Source organism: Bombus pascuorum, chromosome 8 (genome assembly GCF_905332965.1).
Source record: "Bombus pascuorum chromosome 8, iyBomPasc1.1, whole genome shotgun sequence".
NCBI lineage: Eukaryota > Metazoa > Arthropoda > Insecta > Hymenoptera > Apidae > Bombus > Bombus pascuorum.
Genome location: NC_083495.1, coordinates 12,615,132 through 12,629,696, shown reverse-complemented (window position 1 = coordinate 12,629,696; position 14,565 = coordinate 12,615,132). Strand labels below are relative to the sequence as shown.

The 14,565-nt window shown below is 34.7% G+C and overlaps 1 protein-coding gene across 6 annotated transcripts in view; it reads right to left on the bottom strand.

Moving 5' to 3' along the window:
- Nucleotides 1-14,565, bottom strand: part of LOC132909670 (uncharacterized) — a 47,133-nt gene that overhangs the window by 7,388 nt on the left and 25,180 nt on the right. For 2 of the 6 annotated variants that reach the window (XM_060964611.1, XM_060964610.1), the window contains 4 exons: nucleotides 7,302-7,454; nucleotides 4,487-4,627; nucleotides 3,202-3,316; nucleotides 2,228-2,454 (listed from right to left, as the gene is read on the bottom strand). In XM_060964611.1, the coding sequence (XP_060820594.1) occupies nucleotides 2,228-2,454; nucleotides 3,202-3,316; nucleotides 4,487-4,627; nucleotides 7,302-7,454 (636 nt within the window). Of the gene's footprint in view, nucleotides 1-309; nucleotides 440-1,766; nucleotides 2,455-3,201; nucleotides 3,317-4,486; nucleotides 4,628-7,301; nucleotides 7,455-14,565 lie in introns of all 6 variants that reach the window. The other 4 variants (XM_060964614.1, XM_060964615.1, XM_060964613.1 and 1 more) reach the window with 4 other exon arrangements.

Sequence of the window (14,565 nt, the reverse complement as noted above, 5' to 3'; positions counted from 1 at the left end):
CATACGCAAGCAACGTTCTTTTACTGTAGCAAGCAACTATAGTCGTGATCCTCGAGAACGCTAGATAGAGGAGACTCGGATCTATTTGTGTTTGTAGAACAACTCACACACTTCTAGGCTCGAAGTTCTGACGTATCCGAAAGAGGGTAAGTAACCATAATATAGGGCTATATACAAAATATACACACACACATATATAATGTGTATATATATATATATATATATACATACATATGCTAACATGTGATAACATCGTAAGAATTATAAGAAAAAGTGTAATAAAAGAATTCGTAAGAATACGAAACTTACCCTCTTTGAAGGACGCGTCAATTTGAAAAGTTTTTTACAATAGAGCACCTCATAGGTCCACGGTACATGATAATCAAGAACAATGGTCACAGACGGGATCATTAAACAGACTACTGCTATAGATGGTCGACTGCAAAGAGAGTCAAATCCATTAAAAAGGAGGAACATGATTATGGCGAGTTAAGATGCATCGTTCTGTCACGGCGTTTTTAAGATCAGTCTCGTTATATCGTTTCTAATGATCTACGACGATTTCTTAAACCGTTTAACCCCTTGACCTTACGCATTTTGATACAAAAACGTATATCAAACATCAATTCTTAGTATCTTTCTAATCGCATTGCGATCCCGAAATTACAATCTTGTTCTCATTTTAGCAAACGAAAGGGATTTCCAATGTTCTTGAGATATCCTTTGGCGTCAAAAAATACAATTAGGTTGAGACCGATGAATAAAAAACATAGCAATTAAGGATTAATCAATTGAGGGTTGTTTCGAATAATCGTTTACTAACCGGCCAAAGGGTTATCAATAGGTTTTTATTTAAATCTATTCTTTTCTTTTATTCATTATCGTTCACCTTCGAGTTTCACTTACGAGTTTTGATGCAATTCACTTAACAATTGTCCCATGATTTCACGAAATCGAATAGCATATTGAAACAAGCTAATATAAAACAGTGAATATAAGAAAGATTATGATTTTTGTGTTTTATCGTGTCACATAGACGATGGAAGATTTCAGGAAGAGTTCCATGTGGTTGTTGAAAACGATGCATCCAGAATTGTAACGTATCGATCTCGATGCATCCTTGAATTTCAAAATAACCAACAAATATCTACCCTCTTGGCAGGCAATTGTACATGCGAAAATTTCTGAAGGATTCTGAGCTTAGTAGAAAGATTCTAAAGTAAAGAGTAGAAGTAGGCAAGAATAGGTAGTCACCTACTTTATAATATTCGTATCTATATTATACATATATGGGATGTTCTACGGAAATCGATATACTGGAAGATGGCTATTTTTGGTGCTAGCTGATTAACTCGAGGAACATTCCAACCCTCTCATTAATTCGTAGAATTACAAAAGTTAATTTAACTTCGAAACAACAACCTGCAAGGACTATCGGGACCAAGAAAACGATTACCGTTCTTTCTATTCCTGGCTGAACGCATTGGAAAAAAAAAGGCAAAAAAAGAACAGACCGTGCAACGCGTACCATTCGATTAAGAAGAAATATAATAAAGAGAGAAAGGAGAAAGAAAGGAAACGTCGCGAAAATATTCTTTACACAATCGTGAATATTGAAACAGGAAAACAATGATCGTTTCTATACTCTACACACACCTGACGTGGTCGTTGCATTTTTTAAAAACAGAAAGTCCGTTCATGAATTACGTACGAGATGCTCGCTAAACAACTGGTTCTACACGTATATTTCTCGAACAGATGTTTACCTTGAATATTTCACGCAACACACGCGGTACCTCTGCGAAAGCATGAAGCACCGCCAACTATATAGTCGCAGGCTAGACCGTGTCTAACTGTGAGACACGATCGTTCGACAATTGCGAACGTGGAGAACGTTTACCCGAGTCTTTTAACCTGCAATAACCCATAAATCTCTAAAACTATCATCGTGGAACTGAATGGGAAGAAATAAAACTAAAAATAAAATGGAATAATGTAGAGCAAGAAGAACAAAATTGTAAAGACGACTCGTTTTCCGTTATGTAGGTCTTCCTTTATCTCTTATCTTTTCTAAAATTTGGGGTCAGGCCACAGAAACGTCGAGGCGTCTCGATTTCCATCGAACACCCGATATAAACTGGCGCGTAAAAGAGTCGCTTGCTTCGTTTCAACGGGACACTGTATAACAAGTTGCTTGCTTAGTAAGTGAATGAATAAAAACCCGTACGGCTCACTCTGTGCTGTGAGTGCTGAGAGTGTTTCGCACCTTGCGAGGCGTTCGGCGAGTGGGCGTGTAAGGAGGCCAGCGAGGGTTGCCTCGAGGGTGCCCGTACGCTCGCCCTTGAACCGCGTCTCTCCTGCGCGTGCAGGAGCTTGTTCTCCCTCAGTAACGACACGTTCATCAGACGGGCGTTCGGAGTATTGAAGATGGTACGATTCTCACGCCAGCGAGCCCTGGAACAGATGTAACACAAAAATTGAAAAATTGAAATGGCACAAGATGTAACTGGCAGAGATGAAAATTGATTTGTTACAATTTGCTGTATTAGCAAGTGTTATCTGGAATATTGAAATTTTCAGGAAACATTTATTCTACTTTTCTTAGATGGCGATCCTTCGATACAAAAATATTTCTTCATTTAATAATCCATTTTTGACAGCATTTGTAATCGTTGACTATATTAAATTAAATTATGTTATATTAAATTAAATATGAGAATGAGAGATTAATAATGTCCTATCTACAGAATCGAATTGTAAAAATATTGAAACAGAGTATAAACTAATACCATCGTAATTTAACCAGTTTGCTGTTTTTAGTCCTATGGGTAATGACATTAAAAAATAGAACAGTCATTTCATTACAACTTAATTCTATATTATAACAGTCACATATGTTCTGTGTTTGACAAGTGTACTGATCATTGCTTACTTTTTGCCACATATTTTAGGTACACACTTTAAAGAGGCCGCAACAGCTAACTGGTTAATTAAATTTTTGCTGTATATTAATTGCAGATCTATGTATAGTGTATGTGTTAATTGTAGACGTACGTAGTAATTTAAAATATACACATCTAACTAAATACGGAGGGTCCATTTTTAAGCATGACTGTTAGGTTGAAGTAGGTCATAAAGTTTCGTTACGTGAATTGGTAAAGACGAGAGTCACCGTGCAAGATATGCAAATAGATGGCTTACTTGCTGAAAAGCCTAAGGACGACGCAGATGATGATGAACATGAGGGCCATACCAACGAGAACACCGATCATCGTCGGATCGATATATTGGAGATTGGGCTCTTCTACCTGCTCGGCTGTAAAAAACATATTTCACTCTCTTAATAACCTTTCCCTAACAATCCTTCCTTTTCATATCTTTTCATCCGCAGTTAAGTTCTATTTCATATCTTTCATTTTCAAAAAACGTAATTCATCGTTTATTTCAATGAGACTTGAGCAGCCTTGATGAAAGAGGAAAATAAAGAGATACGATGAGGTCGAATAATTTCTGAACTCTTTCTTCCGCCGTTTATATAAAAGTTGGTATAATTGATTGGGATGTATATATCTTTTCACTAACTAAGTTAGGTATTCTTTACACGATTGTACATTTTTTTTCTCGACAGTCACTGATAAAAACTTTTACTGCATTTAGTTAACCGCAATCTACTACGATCTATTTTCTCTTAGATGTTCATCTCACTATAAATCTTTGTAAAAAATATAAAATGTAGTCTCGTGTTCTCGCCTTCTAATCTCAGATTACTAAGAAAAGTGAATTGGTCGGAACGAGGCTTTTAACACATTCATTGCTAATAGCGCACATGATAAATTGCTTCTATTATTTAAGTAATACTCTTGCTGCAATTTTTGTCTTTTATGTAATATACATTTCGACAGAATAACTTAGGAAGAGAAACAAAACAGTGAAAAGCACGTTGGGAAACACATTAAAAATTGAAATAATGATTTCTTTAAAAGAAACAACTATTATAAGTGAACAAGCTAATATTATTAATAAAATTCCGCTAGCCACGAATATCGATCTATAGTTTATCAATTTACTAATATCATTAATTAGTAAATTATTGTGCAAGATAGCTCAGATGTGCTTCACCATGTTTAAGCAACGAATAATGTTATGGCCTTGTATGCATACAACGATCGCGACTCACTTCTGCGCTACTTTTCAATTAAGTCCTGACCTGTCCAATTTAATTTACAACGCGTCAAGAGGGAAAATAAAAATGTTAAAGGTACGGAAGCTACGACTTCACCATTTTTCGCGCTATTCACGCTCTGTTAATTGTTCGCGCGAGACCAGCTGACGAATTAATGAACTTTACAGGATTTTAGGTCAGTATTCCATTAACTCGGGACGAATGGTTGTCATCGCAAGCGGGCGCGTGCGGAATCTCATTAAAAAGTACGCGGAAACTTGCGTCCCTTCTCCTTGCTGTTTCTCCCTGTGTTTCTGCTCTTACCGACGCACACAATCGAGCCATCAGATTGGGTAACCGGGATCTTCTCGAAGATGCAAATACAACGTCCGTCTCTGCACTCCGTTTGTATAACTCTCGCTTCGCATTGCTCGTGGAAGAAGCACGACTCGTTCACGTTCACCGCTGAAAACAGAAACCATTAACGACAGGCCTATTCCTCGTCCCTCGTCGAGGAGACGAAGCAAATACGAACATTTTACGAAATATTACTCCTAAAGTACATAACGTTTATTTGCAGAATGGTACTCTTTCAATTTCAGCTTATTATGTATATCGTTCATTTATTAGAAGAAAATTAATTACTATTAGGATGAAATGATCATAATTAGCTAATAAAATTAATTATTATATTATATATTAATTAGTTAATAAAATTATATTAATTCATTACTACAGTCTAGTAAAGAATTTAGGATTGAGTAGGTATCTTGTAATTTTTATATTTTTTTAGATTTGTTTCATATTTTACCAACATAATAATGGCAGTCGCGTCTCATTATAGTGTTAATAAGATTTTTCAATGTTTTATATAACACATACAATACACATAGACATAGATGTTCAAATACTTTCGTAACTGTATATGGAAAGAAAATATGTATAACTTTCCAGACTATATATTTCCACGAATATTACAAAGAACGTTGCTTTTTTTATCATTATTCCAATTTCACAATAGGAGAAGAAAGTTTGTTAAAATAATCGTTCCTCGACTGCCTTGCGTTTGATTCGAACGTAGCATTAAATTCTCAGTCAGACGTCAATCCACCCCCTTGAAACTTGAAACCAAATCGCTTTATCCTAGTTTCCTTCCATTCCTTCCGTCTATAGATACAAACTGAAGGATATAAAAGCTTGTAAATTAACGAGAATAAAGTTGATCCATTTTATGGACGTTGCCTTCTTCGACTCTAGCTCAGAGATACACTATAAACTTTCTATATTATGTATTTCGACCTCGACTATCGTATCTACGTAACTAATAGACAACTATTATCTGTAAGACACTATCAATGTGTCAGTCAATCGTGCGATGACCTGATGCCCTACTGTTATTTCTAAGCCGCTGTCCATCATCGTGCAGGTCACTTCAGTTTCATTTGATAAAACTACCATTATCCAATTTGAATACTCAAGTTCGATTAGATTGAAACGCGTTCAGAAATCAATAGCCAACGCACATGGATGTAAGAAGGAATTATTTGCCTTTGCGTATTTGTGGACGATAGTGTACATCCAGGGGTTAATGTGGCGAGTTTGATCGACTGATCATACACCGCATTGTCCTCAATATATTGGCCACAGATTCGCAATTAGGAGAATGGCTTAACAGCCATCGTGCTTTAATCCTGGTCAAAATCTGTTCTTGAACGTCTCTTTTTTCGGGCCACTGGCGAACTCCTGTTTTGTTCCAGTCGGACTTCAATTAAGGGTTAAGACTGATAATAAATTAATCTTCTAAGTGTCACGGGCATTCGTTGCGAGAAAACCAATTGGTGAAATTGATTGGAGTAATCTGATAATATTTCCGATAATAGAGATTCTATAATCTTGCGGAGGTCATGATTGATTTGAGAAGTACATGTGAAAATTTTTAATAAATATTTTTTAATTGTTACATAATATAACATAAATTCGACCTGCTTTTAAATTTGGGAAATTATATTTTGTTCAATAATTGTAAATTTTATCTAAAGTTTTCGTATGTTTCAGATTTCACATATGAATGGAATTGATGAAATTTTTAAAACCACAGTCTCCACAGAGTTAATAGTGCATCGCAATTTAGAATTCGTTCATTAATATCTACCAATTAATTAAAATTCGTACGTTAATATTCACACATAATTACGATATCTCGTTAATATTTTATTTCAACGTATATGAGCTACAATTAAAACGATAGTTGTCAGCATAACGTTTGTAAAGGAATTCAATTAAAAACGACCAGCTAAAGCAGCGTAATCTGGGCCACTGAATTCACTATTGCTGCTTTCAATTTCTCGTCATGCTTCTAACACCCCAGTCCAATAAATGCGCGGTGCCTCGTTTGGATTCCACGAGAGAAAGCCATAAGCAACCACCCCAAGACATTCATATCATTTCAATCGCAAAACTTGGTATTGCTAAAAGGGAAAGGCCCGTTCTCTGAAACGTGACTCGACTAGAACAATTTCTTTTCCTGTTTATACATTTCGCAAGCCATCTTCATCATCGATATTCTTACCATTGTTGTTGTTTTTAATACTCTACTGGGGATTCAAGCTAGATTACTTTATTCTAGGATGTTTATTTTGAATTTATGTTGTGTGTGCTTTATACTTTATATGATAAATACTACTGATAAAAGATGAGGTATATATATGTGTATTTACTCTGCCGGGTTCCTTGAATTCTCATATTTCGATGTTGCTCTTATTTTAACAAGCACGAAGGATTTGTAATATTTTAAGAAGATGTTCAATTATATTACAATATAATATTAAAGATATAATATGAAATTGAAACGAGAAATCACGTATATCAATAAGAAATTTGTTATATTTTTACTGGATGTTTTCTTGACATTAGGAAAATACGATTGTGTCGTAGATGGCTAAAAGAACGTAGCAGATCTAAAATGAAACATCCTAAAATGAAGAAAGCAACTCTAAATCGTTGTACATAATATATCACATACGATCTAACAATTTCAATTTAGAATTACAATAATTTCAATTGTTGCATTATTGTTGAATGAAGATAGACACTTACAAAATGTCTGGATGCCGGCACGCTTGAAAATATACTAACTTACGGTGTCCACATTTGTCGATATGATTCGTTGCCTCGAATTCTTCCCTGCACGTGCATTTGTTCTTCTTTGGTTCGCAGTAAGAGCCGGCAAAACCACATTCAAGATCCTCCATGCAATGGTCGCCGAATTTTTTCGTCCCTCTGCCGGTTATATCTACAAAAAAAGAAAATAAATACATGATTGATTAATATTAAAAACTCTCAGATTTCTAATTAACTAATTGCTTCCTGAATTTATTTTCTAATAAAAATTAATTTGCACCTTACGGGATTTTTCATTTATTCTATTAATTCTGATCCATTGACATTTATTATTGAGAATTTGTTGAATGTTTTAATGATACCCATTGTAGCCCATTTATTCTCAACTGTACCGAAAACTTCGTTTTATTCTGCCATAAAGTACAATTTATCGTACAATGATTATAATATATGAGCATGTACATATTTCAAAATGTACTGGAGAAAATTTTTAAATTTATTAATGAAAAATTGATAAAATACGTGATTTATGAAATGTATAGACTTTCGTAGTCGAATGATCGAAATTCATAAGGCAGGGAATTTAAAAGTCGAAGTCGAAAGAATATGAAGCTATGCTCAAACAGAAATTTCTACGTATGAATAATTTAACCAAGACGATGCAATCAGATATTGAATTTCCACGGATAAATCGTTTTCAAACCCAACGACGGATACAGATCCCGCAACCGAACCGTAATTCAGCCCCTACGTTCTAAGCAAATATATCATCCGTAGTGTTTCCAACCCCCTATCGGCCATTCGCATGACGAAGCGTTTCGCTCTGGTTTTCGTGATTGTGCCGCAGGTGCCATGTATATTTACATTTTACGATTCCATTCGTTAATATTTGCAGACGGCTGTGAAGTTAATTCCGCCGAAACTACCTGCGTGACAATGTATTAATTGCGAACAAATACGTATAAGCGGTTCATTCGTGTATTTTGAACAATGTTCGTACTTTATGTACTATTTTCGATAGATAAAATAGAAATTCTGTAATTATTGGTATTAAAAATTAACAAAATCAAAAACTACGATATAGCAACCATAAAACGAACGATATATGTACGTATCTTCATGTCAATAACGAATCAAATATGCAATCCAAATGTATTTCACTCTCGACGCAGAGCAACTAAATTTGATTAACTGGCTAAATATACATTTTTAACTAATACGGAATTGTAATGTTCGCTTCCTACATCAAAGCTACCACGTTACTTCTATCAATATTTCAAAATAAAATATTCCGTTTCATTAACAATCTTTTCTCGTGTTCTAAAATTCATTCAATTGAGATTCGAAAAACGTAGAAAAATGTGGAAAACGCGGCGATTGACTTACTCGGTTTCCTGCCCATGCAATTAACTCTTTTTCCAAGTGTGCTCTTCCAGGTTCAACAGAGCGTTGTGTCGAGACGTTAAAGAATTCGAGGCCTGCCGCCTGACGCCACGAAGGCGGTGACGCCAGTGGGCAAAGTTAAGGAAACTATCCTTTTTTCCAAGGCAAAGAGACCACGCTTGATTACTGCATTGTACTCGCATAATGACACTTCTCTCGAATACGATCGTATTCAACTCGCCTGGTTGAGCAGCTTGGAATATATCATGGTGACGATTTAGAAAGATGCAACTTCGGTTTTGCCATCCCGACGCTTAAATGAATCGTAAAAGTAACAGGACTGCTCGCTCGTTTCTTCGGAACCAGCAAATTAGTTTGATGAGAAGAGTTTATGAGTTTATTCGCCGAGGAGAAAATTAAGATCGTCAGGGAAATATGCGGGCGTCTTGCGAGTTCAATTTCGTGTTCTGAAGTTTGTTTGCGAAATACTTAGATGGATGGTTCGCTTGGTTTCATCTTCCTTAAAATATGGTAGAGTCTAATAGTTGTATGTCGTGTCACAGATGTGTATTATCGCACAATTTTTATACTACAGACGAATTATGCTTTGGTTCTGTAATGATAGAAAGGAAAGGACGAAAAGAAAAAAGGAGGACAAAATGCATTTCTTATTAAGGAAGTGAATAAAAAAGTAGAGTTCATTTTTTTAATTCTCAACGTTAATTCTAAATGCAGTCATTGTAGAAAATAGTAGAAATAAATAAACGATTATTTTATAATCATTCTTCTATGTATTTATAAATCATATTTCTTAATATTCAAAAATATAAAAAAATATAAAAGGAATTAACTGTGGAATTATGTTTGATATATATGATCTCAAGGATATCTCAAATAACAAACATAGAAAGACCATCATAATGTCATCCGCATAACTTATTACCTATTTGAACGCTTTTTCAAAGATTCCATCCCACTTTCCAGTGAAATTTCGTAACCCAAATTATTCCTATAAATATTTGATGTTTATTCCATTAAGTGATAAATATTTCGAGTGCATTTCGTATATATTTGCTGCTTGTATTGTAGTGTACATATAATATTTACGTAGCGAAAGATTTCGGGGATTCGACGAGTTTGCCAAATCTTCAATTCAAAAATTTCTTCAGAGAGATATTTCAAGAGAAGGATAGCTTTTGCGATATAAATAAATGCATGAATATTTTTCCCAGTTACGTTTCTTTTATGGAGAAAGAGCAAACTCAAAGACGATTTTTATACCATATGACCAGAACACATGAACACATCTACTCTTGAAAAGAGGATTTCATTTGGGATTTAGGATACGGAACAATAGAGTTCCCTTTCTTTAGAAGGTTGCTACATAGAAAGACGCAAAAGCGTGTAAGCGTACCTGACAGAAAATCTAATAAGCTCGAAGAAAAATTGTCTAAATTTATGATATGTGCGTTTAGAAAGAACATCCTTACTACTCTAAAGAGTACATATCGTTTAAACTCACTGAGAAATTTGTTTCAACTCAGTGTTTTCTTTCATTCATTTTTGAGGTTATATTAACAAAGCTCCTTTTCTTTCTGAATTTAAATCTTAATTAATCTTAGATTTCATGATACTAACAAAAATTCCTTTCTTCCTTTTAACTTGCGTTTCTATAACAAAATTGTTAAAATTTTTACTAACCTCTACATTTCAGTCAAATTGATTATTTTCTTCCAATCCCCTATTTCCATTTCTCTCCATTCCTCCAAGATTAACTATCTATGTACAAATAATGTAAACTATTCACAAAATGAAATAAAGACTAACGATTCACTATTGCAATAAAGAATTGTTTATCTTCTATTTTACTAGTCTACTATTCACGTCTGCTTCCATTTCTGTTCAAACGAAGCATTTCCCGCGCCACAATCGTTCGAGGTAACATAGTCGATTTTTCTGAACCGATTAACGAAGACTCGTATGAAACAATCGATCAGGGAGCGTCTTTTTTTAAAGTGTATTCGCGCGATAGAGTGAAAGATAGGAAACAGTGCGAGTACGTGTACAAATAGACCTGTGGGATTATGTAGAAACAGGAACACGTAAAGCTTGCATACGAAACGAGCGAACGTTGCGATCACGACACTATCAGTGTCCCGTAGATATCTCAAACAACGAGAAAGGTGCGTGCAAAGTGCTTTCGTGATATCATCGCGACGCCGCGACGGCGCCGGCCTCAATGGTAAACGATAACCCCCTTGCTGTGATACTATGCCACTATGTCTCGTAATTAACCTCTTGGGTACGAGTATCAACTAGAGTCGATAGTTGCCGAACGCATCCCCATGACCGATTGAATTTGACAATCGCAAAAAACATACATACAGCATACAGCTAATTGTCATCTCTTGAATGTTTACGTCCTCCTGTTTAGGCGTTCAGTGCACTTCGTTATAGGTAAGTAATTTGTCACCTTTTATGCAAGTTTTTACATAATTATTATTAGATTTCACTCTTTTTGAATAAATATTATGGCTGCAATGTCAAGTGACATTACGTAGCAAACCGTAAAGGTTAATACTCGTTAGCGTTCGTAATGTTCGTTGCCACATTGTAGTTTTGCTATTTAAATCTGTCTTCATTATCGAGATCCCATAGAATGGTCGACTATGCGCAATATATTTTCATCTGGCAATAAATGACTGTAACTGGAATGAATACTGGTTGCCAGAGTAGTTGGGATATAAACGGAGAAATATATAGGTTCATAGATACATTTGCAGCAGTCAGCAACGTTTATCCAATGAAGTCTACAGGTTTGTTAAATCGAAATGTTTGCGATGATCGGTATATTGGTATCTATGTCGAGGGGGAAGTATTGAGGTTAAGACTTTGGATCTTCGTACAAATATATATTGATGGGAACATAATTAAAAAAATTATCACAATAAACTAATTATTATACGGTAATAAGTTAAAGGTTACAATGTTATATGAGTAAAAGTAGGTCTTAAAATCATAAAATAAATATAGAAGTAACAAAATTGTAAATAAGTATAATAGAAAAATTTAAGGTTAAAAGAAATAAGGTTATAAGATAGTAAGATAGAGATTATAACATCATATTAGTAAAATTATGAGGTTTTAGGGTAATATTAACAGAGTTAGAGAGCAATTTAACGACTTATGAAATTCGATAACAAAATATTTAGACAAAAACGTTTTAAAACATATTGTCACGCCATCTTTTACGACTAATTACTATTGATTTTACATTTAAGAGACATTTACATATTTCTCTTGAGAGGGGTATCTTTATTTGTGAAAAATGGAACCACCTTCTTTTTTCATCATGCTGATTTTCGAAATTAAATGTAGTTAAAAGCATTTGAAGGCATGTCGTTTCCAAGCGATTGGGGAAATAAAAGAAAATACCAAGGGTGACCTAACCTCGATTCGTAAAAGTGCCAATAAAAGTGGAGAAGGCGTTGATAATAGCGTACAGTTGTTGAAAGAGATTGTAGTTCGAAGGCGACCATTACATTTGAACGTAGAATAATATTTTACGAATAAAGTATTATGACGATACTCAGGGTACATTTTATGATATTTATAGTGTGTTTATTACGAGCATAGACCGATAAATATATTTGCATATATGCACATTAACTGCGTATGGAACCTTATTTTATCTGTGGTATGCATTTGATACATGAAAAATGCATTAAAATAAAAAATACAAATTACGTTGAATTGGAAAATTAAAAGTAACTATTGAAATTAATGTCAATTCGTTTTTGTATTGAACTTCTATTAGACCTCACGTTCGTTAAGCTAATACTTGCTCCAACAAGGATTACGTCTAGAATAGAATTCCGACACTTTGGAAATAAAAGCAGGAAATTTTCCGCATAATTCTTCGGGTTATGTCGACTTTTCGTGTAGCCGACCATCTTCGTTATCAATACAGGAAGACGTGACCCGTAACTACTCGAGATTTCCTTGGCTCTGAGACTCTGTACTTTTCATTCATTCCACTGAGCGAAGTAGAATGGGGCAGGTTTAGGGCAGACCGGTATTTCGCTCGCCTAGTCTATTTAAAATTCTGTTTAAAGCTTAAGATGATCAACCACAAAGTTTTCCTCGTTCTTTTATTCCTGACTATCGTCTTTCCACACTTTGTCATTAAGCTCTGTATTATTCCGCAATGTAATCTCATACCCTAACCTCTAATCAAAGAAAATAAAAAATTTATTAATACTCTTCTATTTCTTTAGCGTTTCGTAGATATTTTTTGGTTAATTACTTTCTGATCCTTTCCTTTTTCATTTTCCCATTTTCAATTTTCTCAATTAAAAGAATAAAAATCAAAACTTTTGCTCCCTCAATCCCTTAATGTTCAATTAATAAAGTGAAATGGAAATACACTGAGCCTTTGGTAAGATTTTGAAATACCTCAATAAAAAGAATTAAATTTTAATTCGTAGATTGTAATTACAACGAGTACTCTAATATTCCACAGGGCTATTTAACGATCATATAGAATTCCTCTTTTTAACTGGAACGAAATATGAAATTCGAATTGTGTAAAAAATTGTCTTTTATCCAAGCAAAAGTTAACAGAAATTATTACTTTCATGATTGGGAAACTTCCAACCTTCGAAATTACAGTTTCTGAAGTTTTAACAATAGCATACAAATTACACCTTTCACGAAGGAAACTTTCATCGATCGTTAAACCTTCAATCGAATATCCTTCGATTTGCAACTCGTAACATTTATATTAAACATTCACTGCTAATCAAAGTTTAATTACATACCATATACCATATACCATACACGATTATAGCATAAATAATAATAGCAAATAATTTAGCAACTTTCAAGTTCTAATAACTTGCAAACTAATGCAATCGGAAATACGAAGGTCTATGAAGAAGCATGACTCAAAGTATTTTTCCTCTGCGATCTTCAACTATCACGGACAATTTTTACTTAAATTTCTCTGATTTTTTATTCACGTCCCGTACTCGAATCGTAAAATATCGGGTCGAACAATCGTCATGATCTGTCAACGCTAAATAAAAAGAAAACAAGCGTGGAAGTACACTTTGACGAAATGATTCTCCATCGAGGAGGAACTCGACGTAGCCGCGACTTGCAATTTCCGCTTTGAAACAACTATGTGAAATTCTAAGGTTCAGACTTCAAAGGAACTAGCTGTTCGCGTATAATTGCGTGGTCAGTTAACGATCTGTCCTGCTTGCTACGACCTGAAAAAAAGAGAGAAAGGGAGAGAGAGAGCAAGCGAGAGGGGAAAAGGTAGCAGCGACCGCGCTGCAAGAACTGCTTGGTGACTCTCAGTCAGTAAAAATGGCGACTCTTGGGTCAATCTACGCGTTGAAAGTGGGTCACTTTGCAGTGGCACACTGCCAACGCTCTCACGTGCGAGCCGTCCCATGCTTGCTGCAGTCTGAAACTGGCAACCACCTTTCGCCAGGGGCGGCCCAACAGGGTTGTTAGTCAGGTGATTGTTTGAACAATGAAGCCTCGTTGATTCTAATTGGCTTTACAACATTTTTTTGTTAATTTTCCATGGTGTAGTTGTTTAAAAGATTCAGTGGATGTTATAATTTAGAATCAAATTCTTATAAGATAAAAATTATGTGTATTTGTTAATAGATCTGTGGCGAATAATAAGAGTGCGTTTTACATTTTTAAGTTCGATATTTTCTTCTAAATTTAAAAAAAAATTTATAGTTTATAGCTTATGTGCGTGGTATATGCAGGACATAAAGAAATAGCCTGTTTTAATATGGTGAAAAATATGTAGGTGTTTGAATATTTGAATATTGGAACATTATGTTAATATATAATTCATTTGAATGTGTTATATCATA